The following is a 19,967-nucleotide window of genomic DNA, read 5'->3' as shown; positions in this document are numbered from 1 at the left end:
TTCCACAAATTAAATATGAGTCGGTGATGTTACTTTACAACCCCCCACATTCTGGGTGCGAACAGGACCCTGTTACAATTTTGTAGTGACATGGATACCTGAGTACCAACAGATAGGGAAATTCTCTGGGTTTTAATCCACTTTTTCTATCAAGTGCTAAATCAGCTCTGAGAGATTAAAATCTTTCAGAATCTGTAAGATGTCTTTTGAAGAGCAAATATTTTTGAAATGTGCATAATTGCACCTCGTATTAGCATAGTGCCTGAGAACACCAGTGGTGAAGTAGGACCTGCTTGTCTGAGATGCCATACAAATGCAATGCAGAGGTTTCTGAGGAGAAAGACTTTCCTCCACATTTACACCGAGGGCCCCATCACTCCTTTGCTCAACACTGAGAGATGTAGTTTGATGTGATCTGACTCAAAGTAAACATTCAAAATCATTTCAACCTGGTTACAGAGCATGAAAAGCAAGATGTATCTGTCATGGAGCAGGGATGGAGACTGCAGGGCTGGGGTTGCTACAGGATCCTGCCTGCCAAAATGTACCCACAAGCAACTTCCATGGCAAGCATGGGATCAAGCAGAACTAGGACAACAGGATGATGTGATAACTGTGAGGGGGTTCAAAGGTTATTTTCCTGACATTTTCTAGCCAAAATAAAATAATGCAACACACAACACTGTCCTTTTTCAAGTTATTTTTTTGAAATGGGGCTTTTCATTGCAGTTCTGCTCTCTACCCCCTGAAGAACAAATGTTTTTGATGGGAGAAAAATAAACAAACTCTGTTTTAATTATAAAACTTAAGAGAATTCTGTTGAAATAGAAGCCGTCCCACTATCTCTACTAATAGCTAATACAGATCAATCAAAAGAGTTTACACTAGAGCAAGATGGGGTGCAATACAGCTAATGAAACACAAAAAACCTCAAAAAAATTTCTTCTCTACTTTCCAGAGACTTTCTGTGACATTAAGGTCTTGGGTTTTTTTAGCTTACAATTCGTTGTATTTTCAGTGGAAGACTGGTTGAGGTTGCAAAAGTCACTTTAATCTAAATGTACTAAGACCTCTGGAAAAAGGGAAAAAATCTCCTAGTGAAATTTTGCACCTTATTTGCACAGCCTGAACTGGTCACTGATACAGGATTTACCCCTGGGAGTTGTGATGTTGTCTTCTTTGATACAACTGTGTCTTTGTAGCTCCACAAACAGCCGCACAAAGTCCATGGCCCCTGGCTCAAATCTCAGCCCACTCCACTGCTTTTCATTTCAGAAACATCTTTCATACTGGCTAGAGTCACAAGACAGGTTTTGAAAAGGCAGGTTTTATTGCATAGAATGCCAACAGTGCTGGAACCTAGACCAGGTTTTGATGGCAAATTTCTCTCAAAGTACAAGTCATTAGACTTCGCTTGCTTTCCCGGTTCTCAAGCAGTTGGCGTGGCTGTATCATGTATTCATGGCGTGAATAACGGCCCACCTGGCCACAGGACCAGCACCACCTCACATTGGCATAGCATAGCAAAGTGTGGTGCACAAGTCTGCTCTAATACAACATGTTAATGCCTGCCCTGCCAAACAACCTTTGTCTGCTTTGCAGGAAGCTTTGACAGTAGTTAAATAAACTGCAAACCTATGTTTACTCATTACAGCAGAAAGATTAGGTGACTAGATGGGGAAATCCTGTTACATGGGGAGGCTGCTTTAATTCCTGGTTGTTTGGAGTTTGGGCAGTTAATCCCTACTTTGATGACTGCATGAACAACAACAAAAAAAAGACCGTTTTGAAACTGTAGGAGAAGTATAAGTGTGGTGAAAACTGATATAGGCTCCAGCCTGAATACCCAGCTGTTCTGGGCAGCAGCTGTCCCTTCCAGGACAAAATGAACACACTGGACAAGCCTGGCAGGTCTAATCAGATAAGAGGCTCCTGGATAATGGCAGTTCTGCCTACATATGGTCTGAAGGGGCTGACTGTCCACTGAATTTGTGGGTGATTGGGAAACACTGTAAGGTACATTGATTAACATGAACACACTCCTCTTTCTCCAAACACAAATGAATTTTGCAAGCTGAGGTAGCTGCATGTCAACAGGTATGGTCTCCTGCCTGGAGGCACACACTCTTCATTTAGCATTGCTCACCACCAAGATTATCTCCCTTTAAAGATTATGTCATGCTTTCATCCTATATATTATCCCTCTACAGCTATTACTTTTTGGCATGTAAACCCATCCAAAGCTAGCATCCTATCCTCCGCATGGGCAAGATGCCGCTGCAGCAGATGGGTGAGCAATGAAACTAGCACAAGTGGCAAGTCAGACCCTACCAGGGTAGCTTCCTTTCCAGGAACAAGGAAATGGCATTTAGTGGAGGTGTTCAGCACCTAAAATACAGGTACGAAGATATTAATTGATTCTTGAGCTTAATATTGAAGAGTGCAAATTACCAAACACAGGCTCAGAAGGTGAAAAAAGTGGTTTTGTAGTTACTTCAGATATAAGTTGCACAGAAGAAAATACTGCATCAATAAATTACTTTTGTAATTCATTTTCTGAAGGAAAGAGTTTTGCCTAAACACATTACTAAATGAATGAACTCTTGCTTAACCTGAAATGAAAGAAAAAGTATCCATGGAAAACTCCTTACAAATTTAACAGTATCAGTAGGTTCTTAAGAACTTGCTCAGTTAAACAAGTGAGATTTTGCTTTGGTTTTGTTTTCAATAATCCTACAGGAATTAAAATTTCTAAATTCAATGGTATTTCTCCTTGACTCTTTAAAGAAAAAGGAAGTAAGAAATCCACAACATAAATTCTGGAACTTCTGTTTTCTTTTGGAAAAGCACTTCCGCATTGCAAGTTAGGAAAGGGTTATTAATGTTTCCTTTTCTTCAAATAAATGGTTTAACATTCTTATATATTTCTATGCTTTTCAGTTATATAAATAGGGTTTAAGACAACTGTTATAACAGGTTTCAGGCATCTTAGCATTGCTGAATTGATTAGAAAGCACAGGATTTCTTATAACAAGTTGTAACAAGGTATCTTCTGAAATTAGATATGATACATGTTTTAAAAGAAAGAAACAGAAAAAAAAAAGGTCTCAGGTATTATACTAATTTCATTTTCTTTTACGCTAACATTAAATACTCAAAAAAAAGAAAGTATTAAGCAGCCTTGGAAATAAACACATTTTATACATGATTTAAATTGCCTAAAGAATATCTCCATTTTGCTGGTAAATAAGAGTTAGTATAGCAGATTTATCCCCGGTGTCATTGCATTTTAGGCATAAATGTATTCTATTGTATCGTTGTTATTCATATGGGACACCAAAAAAAAAAAAAAAAACCAAACAAAAAAAAAACCAACCCAGAATGGTATCTGTTGTCCATGTGCTTAGGCACTGAAGTATCTGCATCTGCCACCAGGTAGGAATATCTAAACATTAGATAAGAGCTAGGGAAAACTTAAGCTTGCCACCTTATTTCTAGCAAAACGAGACTTGCAGAAGATGTTGGCAATGAATGCTGTGGTTTCTGTTTCCCTGCTCAGGAGAGGAGTCACTCACAATTTTTGTGGACAAACGGAAGCTGAGCAAGAAGTCAGAAGGAAGCGATCCCAGCACCAACAGCTCTGCAGTGACTCTGGAGACCCTACACCAGCTAGCAGCCTCCTACTTCATTGACAGGGACAGCACCCTGCGCAGGCTCCACCACATCCAGATTGCCTCCACTGCCATAAAGGTAGGGGAAGTCCTCTAGGACCAACCTGCAGATGTGTTTCCAGATTTTTTCACATTTTTTCACATTTTTTCCATTTTTTTCCACATTTTTTCCCTGCTCCTCGGAAAAAATGTGTTTTGAATAATAAAAGAAGATTTGTTAGCAAAACAGTAGTGTTTGTTCTATTTTTTTTTTTAATTTATTTGAATCAAAGCATTCAATTGATAATGAAGATTCTAATTTAGAAGAGGGTCTAATACACTAAAGATATTACTCTTGATGAGTGATACACAATTAGAATGATACAGATGGCCCTTATAGAGGTGTTTGGTCATTGAGACAATCTCCTTTACATGTGTGATCAGCAACTGCATTTATAGATATTTATATTTATGTACAAATGCATACAGTTTACAATTCCCTCATACTTTTTTTTTTTTTCTCAGACATAATTATTGCACTACTATGACCGAAACAGTAATTTTTTTTTTATTTTATTTTTATTTTAACTGAAATTGGAACAATTTGGAGCTCTTGGTTCTGCAGTTTTGTGGAGGCACAATTTATTTTCTGTTAGGAACTTCTTTCAGTACAGTTTGTCAGTCAAAGCATCCTGCCTACTGACTGCTGTAGGTCACTCATAGTACTGGAGGATGCTTGGCTAAGATCAGTGCCCCAGCAGGTCTTATATACAGCAACAACTGTTCGTTCAGCAGCTCTGTAGCCTAATGTTTCTTATTTGAAATAACCTCTCTTCCATTCTCTTAATTTCCACCATTGATGAGTAAATAAAATTTTAACTTGCAGTTGAAAATGCATTAATTATGAAGCTTTTAATGTAAGATGTGATTTACAATCCTTTCTGCTCACTGGATCTTTCTACTGGTAACTAAGGTCTTCATTAAAGACCATCTGGGGCCAACTGCAGTTTCCAGCTACCTCAGCTGTTACTCAAGTATATATATATTTACTTCCTTGGGAGTGCCAGGGCCTTTACAGTGAAAAGGATACAATCAGAATCTATGGCTTGGCTACACTGGCTGGGTTTGGCTGTTAGTGGAGGACATCCCTCCTATCCCATCCTTAGTGGGCCAGCAGCCCAGCATCTAAGCCCAGCCCAGAGCTGGTCACCCGCAGGTGCAGGGTGGTGTGCGCAGGGAGCACAGCTGGAGAGGCAGCAGAACAAACACAGCATCCCGTCTCAGCTGAGGGCTGCCCATCCATCACAGTCTTGCTGCAGACTGTGATACTACCCATCCTTCTGATGTGATTTATCTTCATAGTCTCATTGTTTATTACATAAACATACACCAACCTTTTAAACTAAGCTCCTTCCATTCAAACACGTGCAAAACTTTCCTTCTGTGCTAATTTATGGCTGAAACCAGTGGTAACTGAAGTGACAGAACATAGGAATGTAGACACAAAACAGTGTTTAAAAGAAATTTCCCCTTTCTATTCATTGACATTTTTTTAAAGCAAATTTGTATCATAATGCAAAATTCAACTCTGTTTATTAACAATTTATGTAATGAACCTTCTGCATGCCCAAAATTTTTTAACAAACACTGTGAAATGACTGTTTTCTCTCCACACCCCTCATTGAGATACAAATGCAAGCTGTAGTCCATCAGCAAATCTGGTTAATTGACTGCAATATTCTCTAGAAAATGGTTCTCACATCATATACAACAGTGTTGATGCATGAAACCCTCACTTTTTATCTTACTTTCACTGAGAGACTGGGAACATTTGCATTACAAATTTCTATTATAAGAACACTTACCTGAACAAAAAACCCTGTTTCTGTTTAAAACCAGGAACACAAAAGCAGGCATTTGGGGAGGCATTCCTTTGTTCTCTACTCGCACAGATTTTTGACACACTGCTGGTTTAAAATTGGAAAATCATCAAATAAAGTTCTAAATCCATGGTGTAAATAGCGTATTTCAAGATATTTATTAATACTGAGTTAGATGACAGGCTTTCTGTGGAGCTGCAGAGCCAGATCTCTCTGTTTCAGCAGAGCAACTTGAGAGCTAATTCGAGAGAAGTTACACCCTGGGGGACCTGAGGACCAGGGTGGCCATCAGCCAGCTCTGTGCCTTCCCCTCCTGGCCTGCTCCAAGGAGGAGAGTGAACCCAGTGCTTTTTACATCTTAACTACCAGGCAGCTTTTTAAGTCACAGCACCTTCTGTGTCTGGCTTGCTCACCAGAGCTCTGCTCAGACTTCCTCTGCACAAGAGACCAAACTGGGGGTTTGCAAAGGGAGTCCAGGAAAAGCTCCCTTAGTTTACCATAACTCCCTTCTGACCAGCATCAAAGAAATCCAGTATAAAAGTATTTGAACAGGTTTAGAAATCCCCAAAATTCTGAATTTATGTTAGAAGTTTTCTAAGTGATACACAATCATTTTTTGATTGCTGACTAGTTAAGAACAACAAAAAATTATGTTTAGAATCTATTTAGTAATTGAGACTATAATTTTTTCTTTTTGGATGGCTTTTTAATATGCAGTATACTTGACTCTACCACACTATCGGAGTTATTTATGTTTTAGGAAGAGAGAACTGAGAGTATTAATAGTGTTTCCTAAAGCTCATACTCTTACTAGGGAGAACTTAACCATCCTTTTGGAAATGCGTATCTGAACGAAACAAAAAAATACACTATTTGGAACAGACAAGACTTAAAACACAAATCAAAAAGCAAAATTTGTGGTTAAATCAGAACACTTGGGTGCACAAATGAGCTCTGGCACAAAGAGTTAGTGGAGTTTTGGACTTTGAAAAGAATATGAATCATTTGATTATGTTTGTGTATTGGCTTGTTTGTTTTTCACATTTCCTGTGACTATGGGCAGTCTGAAACTGCAGAGGTAGTTAGAAACAACTTTGCACAACTGTGTAACCATGTATTTTCTGTTTGTGGTGTTCTGAGATGGCTATCTTGATGGCTGTGACACCTATAAAAACATTATTTGAGAAGTTAAAAATATACTTTTTTTTCTTTCAAAACCACAAAAAAACAGACAGCAAACATTTTTTATTCCTTTTTTTTTTTTTTTTTTTTTTCCCCAAATCAGTACAAGCCTCCCTTTTCAGGTTAGACTAGACCACTCCTCACACCACTTTCAGTCTATTTCTATTAAAAAAAAATTAAAAATCCATGTTTCCTCTTAACGCATAAAAGGATAATATTTATAAGCACCATGATGGATCTCCTTAAAAAGTAACTATATTAATTTTGTGCATTTGCTTGTGATTTTTCTTTTCTCCTGACTTATTTGTCTTTTAGGCTATTTGGTTTGGGCATTGTAAGTTGGTAACACATTAATAAGACTTAATGATCATTTAGCAAGAAAAAGGCAATAATAACATTATGGGAAGAAATATTATCTCATCTACAGGAGCATGAAATAGGAAGAAAAAAACCTAAGCATGCAGTAGTAGAGGGTGTCTTGAAGCTACCTTGAAAGCATCACTGAGGATGGATTTATCTAGGATGGGAAGGAGAATGAGCATTTATCAGAGCTATAGCAGTGGTCAGTCATATGCTAGGATAGCAATGAGGAACTCACCCATTCAATCTAAGGCTGCATCTAGATTTGGCCATACAGCTTTTTATTTTTCCAGCTTCTCCATTTAGCACTTCCTTAATAGATTAAGGTCTGAGGTCTTTTCTGCAGGGACATGGAGAGGGATCCATTAAGTATCTTGAGTTACAGAGCCAAATCAACAATAGATCAAATATTAGATGAGAATGATCAAGCTCAGTTAGTCTTCTGGAAAAAAAAAAACAAAACAAAACAAAAAACCATCATCAGCAGTATAGATCGGTTTTCCCAAATTCAAAGAATTTCTCTTTGGAAAGTAACACATAATGAAACATTTTTCTCCCTTATGTAAACAAAACAACGAATGCTTGAGCAATTCTTATATTCTTCATTCAAATTCATTGGGATCTGTGATAGCTGACTTGTTTCCTTATAGGTCTTGATACATTATTTTCTGGGACTAATGCAGGAATATAATATTTTGATAAGTTTCCTAATTAAACTTTTTTATCAAAAATCTAAGTTATGTCACAAATAAAGGAAAACATTAAGAAGTGAGAAGTGAGAATTAACATTAAAGTCTTCATGTTTAAGTCTTATTTATCTAGTGAAAAACAATACTATTCAGAGCAAATTCTGTTAATGTGCAGCATGAAGAATGGAGTGGGAGAGATGTATTTGATGAATCAAGTTGGTTAATCAAATTTGTTTGTAATCGAGTTTGTTAGATGTGACAATTATCCTTAAAAAATAACATGAGTGCAACTGATCGAGGCTTTGCATTAATCACATAGACAATACATTGTTTATTCCACATTAAGAAAGGTAAAATTGCCATGTTAAAATATTTTCCAAGTGGAAATTAAATGTCCATGGGAGCTACCCAGAGTCTATATCAATATTTAACTTATTTAAAAGTCTCTGATACATACATTCTTTCAATATTACTTTAATGCATCCATTTTAGTGTAAGTGGTTAGGCTCATATGCTAAATCAACAGTTTGCAGCCTCAAGGGCCTCATTGGAAACTCACCAAGTGCCTGAGGGCTGTATCTATTTTGCATATACATTTACATGAATGTACATCCCCTTGTGTTTGAAATATTACAGATCCGACATTATTTCCTTTTCATGCTATTTCAGAAGCTTTTTCCTATGAAAATTTCTCTTCAGATGCACTGATGGCTGTTAGCTCTCCCTATTAACATCCCTATTATGATGATGGGGTGTGCTCTTCTTTAATAAAATCATGTACAGTCATGAAAGCAGAATATAAATAAAGTCAGCAAATGTTTGTCTTTCCGTGTGTGGTATCTTTAATGAGCGATATTCTCAGCTCTTCCAACTCCATGTTGTTCTCACTTCTGTATAGTCGTGCCAATTCCACATATTAAAGATCTAACCAGAGCTGGTGACCCGGGGGAAGGCGAAGTGACCTGAGACCTAGGAGGATGCAGTGACCCTAACTCATATGACTGACCTCTTTCCTTTGATACATGGTGTGAACAAAACACGAAGGTCACAAGTTACTGTAGCCTCTACTGTGATTCTGGCAACATGTCCTGTCATTGCCCACTTGCAGAATGACCTTGGTGTACTACTCTGAGATCAGGCATCCATATTCCTAACATCTAATCGGGAAACTTTTTCAGTAGTGGGTACATGGGAGATGGCTGTACATAGTACATCTAGATTTCCTTCTTTCTGAGTCTAATGCAGTTGTGAGACAGCGCTATACTCCTGCTCAAATGACCCTGATTCCTGTTCACTAGAAGCCACAGTTCTACCACTGTCACTAATGAACTTCTGCACTAAGTCCAAACAATTGTGCAGAACACATAAGAAACACATTGGTCACACAATAAATTAAATATTATTGAATTTCTCTCACTGCATTCTGCAAAAAGATAAACACAATTATGTTAGGCAAGTATAACATTGTGGGTTAATAAAGGGAGGCTGTTACAGTGAGTCTTTTGGAGGATATCTTCTTCCATTCCAGAATACATTTTCTTCCAAGGAAGTTGGGGCAGATGAATACAGTGTAGGTGTTTTCTTAGGGTTCAAACAGCTGTGGGACAGCCACAGTGTAACAAAAGAGGAGGAGGCAAAAGAAGAACAGATGCATAAACTGAATTTTCCACCAGCTATTTACAGCCAGATTACAGCCCATTTATTCCATCTGAGTGAGAAAGAATAAACATATTTGAGACTGTGCCCTCTAATTTCAATTAAATTTTATTGTGCAATTTGTTTTTTTCTTCCTCCAAAACATTTTTTTTTTTTTTATGAGAGATTTAAACACTTTTGTTGTCTCTGAAGACTTCACATTACAAATAGTTTATAAGAACAGGGCTCTATTGTGATAGTAACTATATCTGATTATCTATAATTGACTCATGGTGGGCTGTTAGAGAGGCAACTTAAGTGTAATGAAATTAGTTTCTCACTCAAAACTCAGACTGAAATACAGACCATTTGTTTTGTCTGAAAAACCTTGCTTGCTTCTATTTTTTTTTTCATACCTCATGCTTGAATGTGTTTTTTTGTGGATTCAAGTAATTACTGTAATCAAAAGTAGAAATGCTGAAATACTATAAAACCTTGTGCATTTGTCAGATTTCTGGCAAATTCTAAATGCAGATAGTTTTCACAGTTTCGTACAAACAGCTAAATTTTCAAAGATTTTGAAATGCAGATTCTGAACCCTTCTTTCCCTCACTTTCCCAATTCAGTTTATGGACAGGATTTAAGACTGTATAACTGAGAAACCTTGTAAATGAACAAAACTTGGGAAGCTCAAAAAACTGTGCCCAGCAAGAGCTTTAGGTTGGAAAAGCACAGTTAGAAACAATGGGTCTTTCCTTATTTGACTCCATTGAATAAATTCAATATGTAAGTTTAATTTAAAATGTAAGTTTAATTAAACAAGCCTAGGGAACTAAAAGCCAGAAATGATCAGCTCTTTTCAAAAACTTGTGGCTTCCCCACTGCATAGGTATGGTGACATTACTTAAGTTATGTCAAGGAAAAGCCACAGTTTTTGCAAGGACAAATGTTCAGTTCCATTATGAAATCTCAAGTTCTCTACTACCTTCAGAGATCAGGCTGCCTTCATACAAGACCAAAGCTTGAAATTTTTCAAAGGGGGAGTTAAAAATTAAGTTTTTCAGGAAATACATAGAAATTGTGCTCCCAAATCTTTGTCTTGGTGTGGTAAACTCTCATCACATTTTAGTGAGAATTGATTACTTTTGCAGGTTACTTTAAAAATCTAATTAATAAAAGCTTAGCAAAATCAGCTTGTTATTTTTATGACTAAGTATTGATTTCTAAATTCAAATTCGGGTTATTATCTAATCTTACTAGAGGAACTGGGTTCTGCAGTTAGGCATCTATCTTCCGTTATGTTTTGGGCATCACTCGGCTCCTCAGGGTCTTCCATTAATCTGAATTTTACTGTGGATTTGGATAGGCAAGTTTAGACATCTGGGATCAAAATGCTGATGTTCTGGTCTTTGAGCTTGGCTGAACACTGACACAAAGCACATCACAGAAGCCATGTGCTAGTAAATGGTGGTAACATCAATGAAATGTGAAACATGGGACACGACATGAAATCTGTACCACAGTGCTGTGCACAGACACATTTGCCGTTTCTCAACAGAGTTTATATGCTTAGGACCAGTCCTGGACTTCCACAGTTATATGCTTTCTTTTACTGAAACTAGACCAATTTCAGGTAGCTAAGATGTCTCTGTACCATGTTCTACTGCACAACACAGGATTTGTGTTTGCCCCATTATAAAATTGAAATCCATGAGCTTTTACACACTTATGTCTGGGAGCTGTTGGAGATCTTTGGATCAAATTTACTATAGGTATAATGAAATCTTGTGACTGCTACATGTGGACCATTAGCTAATTCTAAGAATAACCAAGTGTAAAGGTTAGGGATTTATTTCTGTATCTTATTCAAGAATTTAAGGTGATGATATTAAAACCAACTTTAATTCATTTGGACAGCTGAGTTTTAATTAAATTGAAACTTCATGGCTGCTTTCTCTAAAAGGTAATGTAGAGGTCAGCTCTTCAGCTGGTGTAAAACAACACAATTCCTTTGAGAATCTGGCCCTTACTATTTCAGATAGTGAGAGAAAAGGGAGGAGAAAGGACCAGGAAGTTATGCAATAACATGTTTTGCCAAACACTCTTAGAATGCATACTCAGCAACACAATTGACACGATACATCACAGCAGCTGCAGCATGACACTCATAAAAGGATGTGTTTTAGCAGCCTCTAATACAACCTACACTGTCTCATTATATTTTCAGCAATGTGCATAGAGGAGTAATGAGTGCAAGAAGTTATAACATCGCCAGCTAGTTGGTAACACAGCACGAAATGCTTTCAAAGCAACAAAATAGCATATAATAGAGATACTAGGGTATGCCTTTTGGAAAGACTTTAGATGACTCTTCTTCACTTTAAGAAAAACAAACCACAAAACAATAACAATAAAGGATAGACCATATGATATAATAGACCATAACAAATTGTTGGGCTTTGTTTTATCAGTTATGTAGTTTAGTCAAGAGAAAAGGGTAAAAAAAATCCCTAAGAAAATAAAGACTGCCAAACCCTAAGCAGGTTATAAATACCGATGTGCAAACAAGAGACTGTAAGAGCATTCACACAGCACTTGCCATCACAGTTGTCAAAAACCTATAAGCAATTTATACTACACTGCCCTAAATGTTTCTTTTTTTTTTTTTTCCTTACAAACTGAAACTAAATTAAATAAACCCAGAAAATGGAGAAGGGCTTTAATACTGAGAGATGCACAATGAACATATTGAACAATGCAGTTAGAGCAGAGCATTCCAACACTAATTTGGAGGTGCTCAGGTTTGTATGGATTTTAATTTTGTCTTTATTCTGGCAGTGCAGTAGTTTGTGTATGGATTGAGAAACTTCCTTCGTCGCTCTTCATGTCCTCCACTCCCTAGTTGACAGTAAGGACTATAAAATTCAGAGAACGTTTCCCTACTTCTGAACCCTAAAAAATATGAGATAGCATGTATCAACATGTATGAACATGGAAGATCAGACTGGAAAAATATCTCAGGCCAGTAGACAGTCAGAAGAAATAAGCTTAGGGAATAATAAAAGACTGTTGAAAAGTTTCAGTGTTCATATTATTTTTCCTATAAGATTTATACCCATAATATATTTTCATTTGGTTTGTTGTTATATATTGTGAATAAAGCTGCAATCATCCTCTTCAATCTACTAATTTAATGGTAAAAAACACTACTGAAAATATCCTTCATGTGAGAATCCTTTATAGGTAACTGATTCTGAGAGTTACACCACTGCTGTCCTCTGCAGCTCACAATTTTTTCTACCTATAGAGCTTCAGTACTTCAGCAGGATTTACATTTCTGACAGTAAAACTATAATGTAATCTCTATGAAGATAATGCTTATAATGCCTATATATGATGTGGCAGAAGCTGGGTTTAAGAAAAGTTTCATTATTCATCCAGGAGACTTTCTATAGTACTGAGTGATTGCTATAGTGTTTTCATATCTCTAATGTCTGAAAGGTTGGTAGTCTCATCACTGTTCTACAGAATTTATTGATGAATCAAGTATGCAAAATAAAAAGGCTTTCTAATTTTGCATGGTGAGATCCTAATCTGCAATGAATAAACTCCACTGAAGTCAAAGAAGCTTCTTCACATGCATATTGATATCATTGAGATACGGGTTTTTTCCATTCAACTTCAACCATCTTCCTAATTTATCAAACTGTTATTCAGTATCTCTTTCTAGATTGCTCAAATTACCCCCCTCATTCCCAGGAATAGTTAATATATTTCATGGTCTTCGGATAGTCTTCCTTTGATTTTTGTTAAAAGTAATATAAAAATTAAAAACATGAAAAAGTTAAAAAAATCATAAAAGGACTCTAGTGTCACAGATATACTAGTTCATAATGTTCCAACATTTATAATAATTCCACTAAATAGAGGATATCAGTATACAGTCTCCAACCTGGTATGTAGATTTATAAGGATATATAAAATTGTATCTTTTCCAGGAGTACTTAGAGCCTTGAAAATGAAAAAAACATTCCATGTTTTTCCTACAGCTTTTCATCAAATCCCTGATGTGTAAAAGTAAGTGATGATAAAGTATTGCAGATAATAGAGGAAATATTTTGAAGAGGACCATTACAATATTTTTTCTGTCATATTCTACTCTATTTAAGTAGACTATTCTTATTCTGATTTTGTTTGAAATACGACATGCACAGCAACACTGAGCCACACATATCATTGTAAGAAATACATACCCTATGTTCCTTCAAGTATAGCAATTTATATACTTGGTTCAAGTATAATGCTAAAATGTGTGGGTCTGCTTTTCTTTTTCTTTTTTTCTTTTTTTTTTTTTTTTTTAGGATATACAAGAGGACTGAAACATTATGATTTTATTCTATGCTTGAAAATTTTAATTTGATGATAAAGACCCATCCATTAAAAATAATCCTGTAGAAAGAAGTGGGCATATTGCACAAACAGAAGTGTAAACTATTACACTGCTTTCTCTCGAGGTAAAAGGCAAGGCATTTAACCTGTTAAACTTCACAGCATCAGGAGATGACAATGCTAAAAAGACAATAAAGAAAGTTACTTAAGATAATTGAACAGAATTTATCAACAACTTCGGTGTTAGTTTATACTGGGCAGGATCTGCCCTTTCTTCATGAAAATATAGAAAGCTGGCAAGACTATAGTGTATGATATAAAGAGTTATATACTACTACCAGAGTGTAGTAGCTTAGAAAGAATTGTACACTACATACAAACTAAACATTCTAATAAGTAAAAAGGCATGAAAAAATATACAGTGACATATGAAATTAATCCAGATATTTACATGTGTAAGACCTGTAATTCAAAAAGCAACTTGTGTCAAAGGGTTTTTCACCTACCATATCATGAAAGGAGCTGGGTACTTAGATATCTCTAGAAATTTTCTAACTTACATGGTAGTCCACATGGAAGCAAATCAAAACCTGCAGGAAGCAGAGTTCCTTTCAATTCTGATCAGAACAAAGCCCTTCCACTTCCATGGAACTCCACAGTACTGATAATAAGCGCTACTCTCTATTCATTTGTTTCCTCCTTCTTCTGAACATCCCTCTTCCCCTAGATTGTCATGCTCATAGCAACTCTAGATCTCTCTTTTTCTATTTTTTTGGTTGAAGAAATGCACTTGCCTTTATGATAAATCAGTTTTTGCCCTAGGCATTGTCTCATCTATGTCAGGTTCAGAAAGAAATTAATAAAAAAAGCCCTTGGACAAGATTCTATATTCTAAACATTTTTCACAAAAGTTATATCAATGTAAGATCTGTAGTAGGACACATTCATGTATGCCTTAATGAACAGGCCTTGATATTTGATAGGGCTTTCTATTCCCATGAATCAGGATGATTTGAACAATTTTCCAGCTAGGCACAGTGGTCTGTCTGGATAACATTGTCCCTGGAGCCTAATTCTAAGAGCAGTCTTCCATACATTAAAAATTCTTTTTGTTTAGTTCACGAAATAACTATTGAGAATCACTCAGTTATTAGCCAGAACTTTCCAAAGAGCAGACAGTTTTTTCATTCATGAGTCTTTATAAATGGTAAATGAGTTAAGGTCTAAAAGCAGTTTGATGAAACATGCTCAACGCCAGGTGCCAGAGGTATTTTCACCTGTCAAAAGCATGGAAACCTCCATGGTGCAAATTCAAAATATTCCACTAAATAGTATTGATATACAGTGGGGAGGATCTGTTTTTCATGATGAAAATGTAGGCTCTTGGTATGTCTACAGTCATTTTCCATCCAGAGGTAATTCTTACCCCTCAAGATGGCTTTTTTGTTTGAATTGTTTGTGTTTCAATTTTGTAATGGTATTTATCAGTGTAAATTTACAGAAATACTTGAGTACCATTTAGTATGCTTGCAGTTATGAGTATTCTGATTATTTAACCAAACTCAGCAAACTTATGAATCCAGATTTACTTTTGATCTTCTGAGTAAAACACTGGACTCTGATTGGAAGTTTCCACCTCCTGATGTGATGTGCAATTTTGGACAGAGATGCTCTTCTTCTCTGTCACTTTTTGTGTGTTCATTAAAACTTTAAGGGATATAATGAAAATATATTTTGGTACCTACACATTCCCAGTTCTCATTCACTAAAGACACTTTCTACAATCTTCAGACTTGTGACAGTTTGATGTTAAAAGTTTCTATATTTATGGTTGGGCATAACCAAAATCACCTCAGTTCTTATGCTACAGGGTTCTCCACTTGACTTGTGCATATGTGACAGGACTTAGGTGTAAAAGAAATTATCTTTTTTTCCATGTATTTTGACAGACCAAATCTGAAGATGAGACTGTATACAGAACACAACTACCAACTCTGATTTCCAATAAATTTTGACTGAACAGAAAAATCTGGATTCAGTCCTCCTTTCAAATCTATAGCAGACAGGCAATAGAACTATCTGGAATACAGTTGGTCCAGTTGGTCCTGAGAATCAAAAAGGCAATAAAAAAGGGAATTTATTCTTTGTTGGTAAGAGTATTAGGAGTTTATGGTTTATTTTTAACCAGACATTTTTCTTTCCCATGGTTCTTCTCTTTCCATACCTTTCTCAATATTTTTTCATCTAGAATAGTAGTTATTATCGCATCAGCAAGTTTTCTGTGAAAAATGTTACCTGAAAAGTAATTTTTATTTATACATATATAATTATTAAAATAATTGTTTGGTTCATAGTAGAGAGTTCTAGGTAGAACTGTGTGAATGTTTATATCTTAATCAAATATACCCTAAGGTTTGGTGTATTTACCCTCACCTTGGGCTTGCAGCAAAGTGACAGAACATAGAAAGCTAATACTCCAAATAAACTGCTTCCTTTCACAGTCATTCTTACCTGGTGCTTCCTCAACTACTTCTGTCTGAAACCAGCCTGTGAACTTTGATGGTTCTGCATTCCAGACTAGCAGCTGGGATAGAAATAGGGAGACCTGGGACACATTTTTGCTATGAGTAATTTCCATATGAAGATTAAGCATGGTAAATGAGGACCAGTTTTATTCTTTTCTGATTGCTGGGGTTTAAACTGTTGCAGACTAGCCCTGAAACGTTTCCTTAACTTTCATCACTACAGTGAATTCAGAAGTAGTCTGTATGACAGTGAGCCAAAATACTACTAAGATTCCCTACATCTTGTGAGAATCTCACAAGTCAAGTCTCAGAACTGCTTGGATGATAGAAAAACTGTGGCTCATTTTTAAAAGTAAGCACCCAGCACTCTTGAATATGGTAATGAGTTCCTGAGTGCTTACATTAGCTTTGATTATGAGCATTGCTCCTTTAACTCACTCAAATGATTTAGAAAACATCAGCAAATGTGTATGCTTCAGAATAGATTCAACACTAAGTCTTTTGTGGTTTACCATGCTTTAGCTAATTTGTTATTGGTCCTTGATCGGAGTTTCAAATGCAATTGCAGATAAATATTTGAAGTTGGCTTTTGTTTTTCCTATCAAGTAATATTTAACAAACAACATGTACATATAGTTTAAAAGGTAAGTGCCAGAGATAAGATTTCTGAATCCTGTCTGTTATAATTTATACAGTGAACAAGTTTGCCAGTTGTATTGGCCTACTTTGGGTAGGAATCATATATTATATAGCCAAGCACTATGCATGATACACATACTTACTGCAGCAAAATTTGGAATCAGATTCCAGTCTCAGATGTTCTTTCCATGTCTTTTCATAAATTTGTGCGATTTAAAGGTGAAGATTTGCTTTCACCACAGATTAAACTGCGTAATAGCAATGGAGCAGCATAATCAATCAAAGTTATAGAGCAATACACCTGAACTAGACCTAACACTGAGGCAGCATCCATATGCTTCTCTTTTCTAAAAAAAAATTATCCAAGCATTTCCCTTTAGTTTGAATATCTGATAGGGATTTAATGATTAAATTATAGATCAGTTGTAGTTAACTCTATAGGTAGTCCTTCAAATATGCAAGAAAACATGTAAAAACCAGCAGCATAAACCCAAGAGTTTTCCAAAGCTATAAAATGAGAGTTGGCAGTACCAATGAGACATAAAGGTCAAATGTGTTACTATCATTTACCAGAGGGAATAAATGGGTGGGAAGGAATGAAGACACAACCTAAAAATAAATCCCTAAAAACATATATGTGACCCAGGCAGAGAGCAAGCCAGCAGACATGCACGTTATGGACAGTAATGTGATTTCTTTTGAGAGGTTAGAATGATAACCCCATAAGGGTTTGACTGGAGTCGAGTAAAATAAAGTAGACATGAAGAATGTCCTGCTGCAGATGTCACAGTAAGTGAGGTACAGAGTGTTAGGAATTGTAGTGCTATGGACAACAAAAATAAATCAGGAATTTACATGCACTCCAGGGGTAGAAAGAAAAGATCTGGAAATAGCTTAAATTAGTAAATTTTTACAGATAATATAAAAAGTAATATTGCAACTAAGTTTAAGAATTGCACAGAAATATACAATCACAGGTAAGACCTCCATGGAAAATCTGGTTCTTAATGAACTTTTCCTTATCACTTTGATTTTTGAGCTTAAATACTTTAAATCCTTTTAATGTTATTTTCAGGTCCTAATGTTAACCTTTAGCACTTATATTTTCTCTACCACAAGATATTCTTATTTTTTCCCACAAAATATATCTATTTCAACCTGCCCACTTTAAAGGTAAAATGTTTCCAAATTATCCAAAGATTCACCTAGACTTTCTTTTTCCTGTTGCTTCACAAAGAAAAAGAACATTTTAAATTTTACTCTTATTCAGGAAGAACTATATTTTTTATTCATACTTTCCCAGCCTAAGAAAATGATTTTTCATTCAGCTGCAATAGTATTATAACTAATAATATCTATGAGTCTTACAAATAAACAAATCATACTATCTTCTTGAAGCTAATGAGGGGACAGTGAAAAATCCCAGTAGCTTCAGCACTGCATATTGCAACTGAGACATTAAGATATAAATAATATTCCTAATACTTTTGGAAAATCTTGCATGGGATTTTGCAGTTGAGCTAAATGTAGGGAGATGGTGTTACAGCATGTGCCCCAAGATACCTTTGGAGCTTTTTTTCCTTTATATACTAATGGAGTTATGTTTGGAAAAGGATGGAGGGTTAGGAATTGGGCTTTACTTCAGTAGACATTTTTGGTTTTGCTTTCTGCAGATACCTTGTTATTTTTATGAACATGAAATATTATTTCAATTTGTATATGTGCTGTCCTCTTCGTTTCTAATTTTATCTTTTTAACAAAATATATAGATTTCATTTATTGTTTGTTGCTCATCTGTCTCTTTAGGCAATAAAAGTGGTGAAAAATTAATAGTCATTTAAATAAGATGTGGGAAAGCAGAAGTATCTAAATGTAAACTGAAGCAAAATACTCAGCTTTTATTATGTTTTCACTAAGTCTATTACTTCACTATAAGAAAACTTCACTCTCATCTCTTCTTCAAGATTAATTAAAAGAGATAACTTGTTTTTTCTGAGAATGCCTGTCCTTATTCTTTGTAAGAGGCTGATGCACTCCTGATTACTGAAAGTGCAGGAAATAAAAGCTCTGGTATTGCTGCCCTGACTGTTTTTTCAACAGCCTCATTTCCTACAAACTTCCCTGTTGCTTTACGTATGGATCCATAGGAACATGGCACCTGACATGCACTGGATTTAAAATGTCCCAGCTGTGTCTGGGATGCCAGAACTGTCAATGTTGCCAGTGTTTTCAGCTGGGTTAAATCCTCACTTTCCATTTCCATAGTCTCAGGAGTGTTACACAATCTGCAGAGTGAACAGAATAAGTAGTAATCATTTTCTCCTCCCTCCCTGACCCCTGTCTCAAGTATCTTTAGAAGTTAGTTCAACATATATATGTTTCCTGCTGGTTCAGAACTGAGACATTTCTGACAGTTCTGGCTTCTTGTCTAATTTCCATGTAGCACAGCATAGATTCAAAGACTTGTTTCAATGTTCTTGCGTGTTGTCCTAGAATTTACAGATAATAAATTGCTCTCTGAGACAGTAGAGAATAGACTTGAACAGACTAGTGATTGCCCCCTATCAGATGAACCTAAACAGGCTTAAAAAATCATAACATTTTACAAAAATGTAACAACAGAGCAGAATTCAGATAGTCTGAGTTCATTTCCAATTCCTAGAATATTCTGATTTCTGACGTATTTAATGCTTTATGGAGGAATAACACATTTCCATTTCACTGTTGCAATGTAGTAGTCTAGTTCACAAGTAAATTCCTGAGAGTGTAGAAACAAAAGAGAGTGAATGGAGGGATTATACTGATCTCTTGGGAAGTTTTATTGCTGCATTCAGTAAAATTGAAAGTCATCTCCTTGCCCAAAAACTTGAATGAAGTCATTATTCCACTGCTAATGGAGTTAGTGGAAATTTTGCAATTTATTTAATTTACAGAAAGATCAAGTTTACTGTTCCTGTTCCATTTTACAACAGCAGATGATAGAAAAATATGATGGGAGAGATTCCAGGTCTCCTGAGT

General features: G+C 35.9%; 1 protein-coding gene across 3 annotated transcripts in view; it reads left to right on the top strand.

Annotated features, from left to right (window-relative positions):
- BRINP3 (BMP/retinoic acid inducible neural specific 3) overlaps positions 1 to 19,967 on the top strand; it is a 241,002-nt gene that overhangs the window by 147,699 nt on the left and 73,336 nt on the right. For all 3 annotated transcript variants that reach the window (XM_074908307.1, XM_074908308.1, XM_074908310.1), the window contains one exon: positions 3,560 to 3,750. In XM_074908307.1, coding sequence (XP_074764408.1) covers positions 3,560 to 3,750 — 191 coding nt within the window. The remainder of the gene's footprint in view (positions 1 to 3,559; positions 3,751 to 19,967) is intronic.

Source organism: Athene noctua, chromosome 5 (genome assembly GCF_965140245.1).
Source record: "Athene noctua chromosome 5, bAthNoc1.hap1.1, whole genome shotgun sequence".
NCBI lineage: Eukaryota > Metazoa > Chordata > Aves > Strigiformes > Strigidae > Athene > Athene noctua.
Note: the sequence above shows the minus strand (reverse complement) of the source record. Positions and strands in the feature narration are given on the sequence as shown.